This window comes from Chrysochloris asiatica, unplaced genomic scaffold (genome assembly GCF_000296735.1).
Source record: "Chrysochloris asiatica unplaced genomic scaffold, ChrAsi1.0 scaffold00002, whole genome shotgun sequence".
Classification (NCBI taxonomy): domain Eukaryota; kingdom Metazoa; phylum Chordata; class Mammalia; order Afrosoricida; family Chrysochloridae; genus Chrysochloris; species Chrysochloris asiatica.
Genome location: NW_006408520.1, coordinates 51,141,044 through 51,148,234, shown reverse-complemented (window position 1 = coordinate 51,148,234; position 7,191 = coordinate 51,141,044). Strand labels below are relative to the sequence as shown.

At 38.1% G+C, this 7,191-nt stretch overlaps 1 protein-coding gene across 1 annotated transcript in view; it reads right to left on the bottom strand.

Moving 5' to 3' along the window:
- Positions 1-7,191, bottom strand: part of LOC102816137 (chromosome unknown open reading frame, human C1orf173) — a 274,956-nt gene that overhangs the window by 113,865 nt on the left and 153,900 nt on the right. Inside the window, exon 7 of the mRNA XM_006831089.1 lies at positions 2,972-3,130. Coding sequence (XP_006831152.1) covers positions 2,972-3,130 — 159 coding nt within the window. The remainder of the gene's footprint in view (positions 1-2,971; positions 3,131-7,191) is intronic.

Here is a 7,191-nt window from a genome sequence, read left to right as displayed (position 1 = left end):
CCCAAGCCACAGTATTTTCAAGAACCTTATATGTATGCAAAAACTGGACAGTAAATAAGGAAGACCGCAGAAGAATTGGTGCTTTTGAGTTATGGTGTTGGAGGAGAGTATTGAAAGTGCCATGGGCTGCCAAAAGAACCAACAAATCTGTGTTAGAAGAAGTGCAGCCAGAGTGCTCCTTGGAGGCCAGGATGGCCAAACTTTGTCTCTCATATTTTGGACATATTATCAGGAGGGACCAGTCGCTGGAGAAGGATATCATGTTTGGTATGGTGGAGGGTCAGAGAAAAAGAAGAAGGCCCCCAGTGAGGTGGATTGGCAAAGTAGCAGCATCAATGGGCTCAAGTGTGGCAACAATAGTGAGGTTGGCCCAGGATCGGGTAGTGTTTTGTTTTACTGTGCAATAGGTCACTATGAGTCAATACCAACTTGATGGCACCTAACAACAACGACAAGAGCTACCATAAGTTAACAGTATTTCTCTCTATTTACTTTAGCTCTTTTTTTTTTTAAAACACTCAGGCATATATAATAATTTACACCACCAAAGGAAACATTCTTTAAGTCTGCCTCCTGGCCGCTATCTCTTAATCCCTCTCTTCCCATGAATCTACAGTCTTCAGCTGCTCCCTCTCATCATGTCCTTATCTCTGCCTCAGTCTGGTATCGCTGCTTCTCTGGATATGGTCTCGCATTCTGCTTGTGTTCTTCTCCCTTGATGGTCCTAGGGTCCTTTATTTCTGGACTTTAAGATTAACTACTCCCCTGTTTTGTTTTGTTTTTACAAAACTTCTACCTTTACAATTTTGACAGTCACAATTAGTCATGATAACAATTACTCACTATTGAATCATAAGGATCTTATTTCATCTCTTTTAACCAGACCCATCTAGACAAGATGAAAACTATTCAGTGGGAACTTTTTCCCACACACTTTTCAATGGAACTGTCCCTTGAAAGTTTGTAAGCCAGTCACTTTGTACCTTTATTGCTCCCTCATTTTAAGTAGCCAATGTATGATGTGAAGATTCCTTCCCTCTCTTTTGGTATTTAGAGTTAATACCTCCCATGAGTATAGGTCAAGATCATCAAATTGTAGCAATTTACCTTCATTTCCTTTACCAAAAATTATTTTGTTCTTTTTATTTTTATTTTTTAATCTTCCTCTAGTAGAGTTCTGATTATCGAGCCATCAAGGCTAGGTCAAATGGGTAATATCTGCAACTTTGGATGTTCTTGTGCATCTCCCTCCACTTCATATCAGCTGGATGCTTCACTCTTATCTATAGCCCTCTGTGGCTATGTCCATGTCCAGTGGCTCAGGTATCACCACACTTAGGACCAACCAGCCCTTCCTCTTTTCTCTTTTAGCTCCAGGTCAACGGGAGTCTATGTGATGTGGTTGAACTCAGCCCATTTCTTCATTGCTGCCTTTCCCCTTCTTTCACTTACCAGTAGACCAATGTAGTCATCAGCAAGCTTACATGCCTGCTCATGTGTTTACTTTGAGTTTCAGTCTTAGAGAGGAGCATTTGATCCTTTTGGTGAATCAATAGAATGACTCAGTTTTGATTTGGCTACCTATTTTAGATTACTGCAGAGGGAAAGATAAACTTTTGTAAGTTATTTCAGATCATCTGATTCAATACAACAGACTAGATACCCTTATTCCTGGACACTGGCTGAAATGGAACATCTCTAGGCCATCAAAATGAAGACCAGATCCTAGAGAGTGCCAACCTAAGTGATGTGAAACCCAACAACTTTCAGGCTCATTCTAAGCAGACTTCCTAAAGAAAGCTCTTCCAGCTTTCAATTAATTTCTTCTGATTTCTGAGAAACTAGTATTAAATTATTATGGTGCTGTAGGATAAGCACTGGAAGGTTTGTTTGAACCATAAGCTTGTCGATTCAAACTCACCAGCCACTCGTCAGAAACCCTGTAAACAGGGTCACTATAAGTCAGAACTGACTTGACGGCACTTAACAACAGTCTTAAATTAACAGAATTAAGGTTTATGAAAAGTGTTTTACAACCTGAAAAGCATATTAAATGGATTAAAATATTAGTTTTTTATTTTAAGAATTATATTTGTACTTTTACTGTCAAACAATAATTTATTTGTCTGAATTAATTTCTTAGTGTCAAGTTAATCTGTCAGTTAAAGATGAAAATATCTTCATTTCATGTCTTGTGCTTCTTAATAAGGAATGGAACAAAATTCAACCATTTGAACATAACGAAAATTGTATTCATGAAGTAAGTTCTTTCTCAAGCAATGTTCTTCATGTTAGAAGTATACACAAATCCCTCCTCTAATTAATGAGTTAAAATAAGTCATCCCTGTTTAAGTAACTCATATTTTAAGATCACCATACCTTCTTTTTATATTTTATTAAAATAAGTGAAATTTACCTGAGACATATTCTTGAAAGGCAAGCAGAGTCAAGCTTCTATGTGTGTTTAACTCAGCAGTTGTAAAAGATGGCCATTCTTTTTCTACTATATTCAACCTTCTCAAGAGCCAAACTTGAGGCAATTTCATACACTGATGGGAAAATAAGTCAGCATGCAAATGCAAACCTATTCTTGGAAAGTTTCATTTTCTAGGGTTCATGCATTTAAAATTTAGATGCAGACAACACTGTTTTTTTTCTGATAGAAGTCATATCTGTCTATAAAAAGTCTTTCCTCTTTGTTTTTCAATCAGTCCTTCAAATCAATGAGATGTCACCTTACATTATTACAAATCCATTCCTTATTCGTCTTTCTCAGTAATACAAACATAATAGGCTTTCCAGTTAAGAGTAAAATGCAATTAAACAGAGGCACATAGTAACTGCTTAATAAATACACATTATAAATTTCACTGAGTAGATTATTGATTTAATAATAAAGCACCTTAAGAATCGTGATACTCTAATATTCTAATAAAGTATATAAAGTATCTCTTGAAGAAACAGCTTTTACCCCAATAGGAAATGGAGCTTCATTTTCCAGCAATGAAGTCTTTGATCTGGACCCCGAAGATGTCTTTGGAACAGTTTCTGCTGAACGATTACTGGAAAGAGGTTGCAATCGAATTGGAGGCTGCATATTTCCTGGGGCAGTATATGGTCGTGGGGCTGTCTAGACAATTAAGGAGAAATTTTCATTTAAATTAGTATCTTGACATGTCTCCAGAACCAATTAATAACCCAACAAATTACCTTGATTAATTAATGGTATCTTTTACTGAACAGATTAAACTTTAATTATGTCCTTCCATTATACATACCCTGGTGACCCAAGTATTTGTTAAAACATATGGTGTTGAAGCCCTCTACATAACGAAGTTCTACCATTACAGAGTATTCTAGACAAAGGGGATGTCCTGTATTTTTATTCACAAGTAGATTCACTGACAATATGTAATTTAGGTTGCACAGAGAATGCCTGTGCTCAATTAAATATTAAGTTGAATAATGTTCCTGTTGTAGAGATTTAAAGGGATATTATTGAAATGGACTCGTTTCTGTTTCAATGTTTTCAGCTTAAACTCTACCATGAATCTTTTAAAGCCTTGAGATTAGTGTTAAAGCAAAAGCAGACAAATAATTCAAACAAAAAGGGAAAAGGTGGATGCTTAACTGTATTGCAATACCATTTATTCGGCCAGTTCCATGAAATATTCAGAAAAGAAATATAAAAACTGGTAACTGTCAGCTTTGGAAGACACCAAGTAAAAATGGATGTTTACTATGCTGGTAGTTTCTGTTTGCCCCTCTAGATATACTCTTCTTCCTAGTCTCTGCCTTGCTCTGGGCCATGGGAGTCATTCCCTTTGATTTCCATCAGATTTAGCCAAAAAAAAGGTATTAACAGAAGAAGATTGAAGGACAGGAGGAGAAGGAGGTTAGGGTCTTTATTCTCCTGGACCCTATACCTAGCAGGGTTGTGGTAGGCCAAAGTCTTTAGATCCTCTCTACTCCTTCCAATATCCAACCATTTCCCTTGCTCCTTAAACCTAGGTGGTGTGGTATCCTATTTTGTTGACCTCTGTATGCTTAACATCTGTAGTTGTGTTCTCTCAACCCAGACTGCATCTTTGTAATAGTTTCCTTATTAAACACTTCCTAATTACTCAATTTGTGTGAGCCATCTGTTTCCTGCTGTGACCCTGACCGGAGCATTTTCCACAAGAATGTTCTGCAAAGGATAACAAAAGGGTTAGTATAGAGACTAGCAGTGTCAATGGGGATATTGACACCATGTTTTATGTTTAGTATAAGGATCAGTAATGTTTCCAAAGTGAAAAAATGAGATTTTGTGGCCCAGTTGCTCTATAAGAGCAAGGTAGTATAAAACTTGTCAAAGATAATACCTACGTGTTTGGATAAGTGTGTAGTATAGTGAATTACTTAGTATGTCTCTGCTAACCTTAATCTCTGTAACTCCCACCAAATAACTCTTCCTGATGGGTCTGGGTCCGAGAAGGCAATAGAAGATACTGATAGGATGATATGATTCAGTTGTCAATGATTGTTAACAAAGTTCATTGTGATTTTGTAAAAATATGGATCTCTAAAATAGGTATAAAAGCTGTCTCAGAGACTTTTCACTGCCATCCAAGAAGTAGAGTCAGGAATGGCGTATATTCTTTGGACTCCAAGATCCCTGAGCATGGGACCTTCTCAATGTCAGCAAGCCATGACACTGGAAGAGTAGCAGATGAATGGCAGCCAACAAGCAGCAGAATAACCAAGACCCTGAGCATTAGAGACAGTGGGAGACTTGCCTAGCCCATGGAGCTGAGTGACTATGGGCAGGAGGTTTGCTTGCAGAATGGGGGAGCTAGGTTTGCTGACCTATGGATCTACAGCCAAGTGCCTTCAGGCTGATGCTTATGGTAGCATGGTATGCCCTTTGAGCATTTATCAGCAATCCTAACAGAGCTTTGTAACATTGCCTGAGAAGGTCAGAGGATGGGTCAAGGGCCAGAGAGAGGGCTTCCTGTGGGTACTGCAGAGGAGACGCTATTCTGATTAGAATAACTGTGCCTTGAACATTTCTGATCCTGAATTATAACCTTTTTAACTTCCTTATAAACCTCATTAGCTGCAAGTATGGTGTCAGTTCTGTGTGACCATTGCAAAGAATTGTCAATCCTAGCTGAGTAGAAATTGCTATGGGAGTAGAAATTGCTATGATGGTTTGGTGTGCATTATTTTTTATACAGAGGATCTGAGATGTGGTATATAAGGCTTAATACATCAATTTTTTAAAAAGTGCAATAGTAAACAACAAATATTCAAACTTGGAAAAGTATGTGTATATGCATAGTAAAAATGATAATTAGGCAGCTCTTACTACCAAAAGTCAGTTTTAGTGTCATCTTTGAAAAGCATGTCATATGTTTCCCACTATAGACTCTATAGTGGTTGTAGTGGGCTGTAATCTTAGTCCTGACTTTAAGGTTTCTTAGGCTGTACATTTTTACGGGGGCAGAAAATCTTTCTCCTGCAGAGCGATTGGTGGATTTCAACTTCTGATCTTGCAGTTAGCAGCCCAACGCATAACCCACTCTGCTCTGCTACCAGCACTCCTTAAAGGTACTGTGCTGTTGTTAAGTTGTTGTTAAGTGCAGACAAGTTAGTTCCCACCCAAAGTGACCCTGTATAGGGTTTCCAAGAAACAGCTGGTGAGCTTGAACTGCTGACCTTGTGGTTCAAACCGACTTTGCAGTCCAGCACATTAACCCAAAGCACCACACTAGGACTCCAAACGTACTATATGAGTAGATTTTTAAAAGGTAACTTTTTACATCTACTGAGGACACAAGAAAATTAGAGCCAAGGGAACCACACAAACATTGCCAAAACAGATAGAAATAACAAAATGTCAAAGAACTAACAGAATTTAGAACTTCTAGGACATTTGGATTAAATCAATGAAGCAAATAAAAATTAAAGTTTTATGGTTGAACAAGAGGGAAAAAACATGAACAAAGATAAATGGCAAGTTTGAACATTCTTAAGTAAGAAGAAAAGTTATATGTCAGTATCAGTCATTAAAAGGGGAATAAAGATAATTGTCATTCCTCAATGATTGTTTTTCTTTTCTTAACTAATAATAAAAATTCTATCAGGGAACATGGCTATCCTAAATAAAGAGCATATTTCTCAGCAACCTTTACAACACTGTGTAAATGTATGCCTTACTTTTGGCCAATAAGATATGAGCAGAAGTGAAACATGAAATTTCCATATTGTATCCCCAGTTTCACCTTTTCCTCTTTCCTGAAATGCCAATAATGATACTGTATCCTGGTTTATGTGGATGAAGGCAAACTCTATTTTGGCAGATCAATGACATAAAAGTAATCAGGGCTCTTGGTAACTTCATAGGGTAGAGCTATCACAACTGAGACTTTTATATGTATGTGTTTGGGGGTGAGGAAGGGATACTTATGTTTAGGACATTGCTACTTGGGATCAGCATGCAAACTTGCATCACAACTGCTATAGGAAGCTAACTGGATTGGCTAGAATGAAATCTGATTTAAGAAATTGGACATAAGTGCATGTTGTTGTTGTTAGGTGCCATCAAGTCAGTGCTGACTCATAATGACCTTATGCACAGCAGAACGAAACACTGCCCGATCCTGGGCCAACCTCACTATTGTTGCTACACTTGAGCCCATTGATGCTGCCACTTCACCAATCCATCTCGCTGGGGGTCTTCCTCTTTTTCTCTGACCCTTCATCTTACCAAACATGATATCCTTGTCCAGAGACTGGTCCCTCCTGACAAACTGGCCGAAGTATGAGAGGTGAAGTTTGGCCATCCTGGCCTCCAAGAAGCACTCTAGCTGCACTTCTTCCAACACAGATCTGTTGGTTCTCTGGGCAGCCCGTGGCACTTTCAATATTCTTCTCCAACACTATAACTCAAAAGCATCAATTCTTCTACATGGTCATTCTTATTTACTGTCCAACTTTCACATGCATATGAGATTATTGAAAATACCATGGCTTGGGTCAGGCACACCTTAGTCCTCAAGCTGACATCTTTGCTTTTTCACACTTTAAAAAGATCTTGTGTAGCAGATCTGCCTAGTGCAATACATCCTTTGATTTCTTGACTGCTGCTTCCATGAGTGTTGATAGTTGATCCAAGAAGAATGAAGTCCTTGACAACTTCAATCTTTT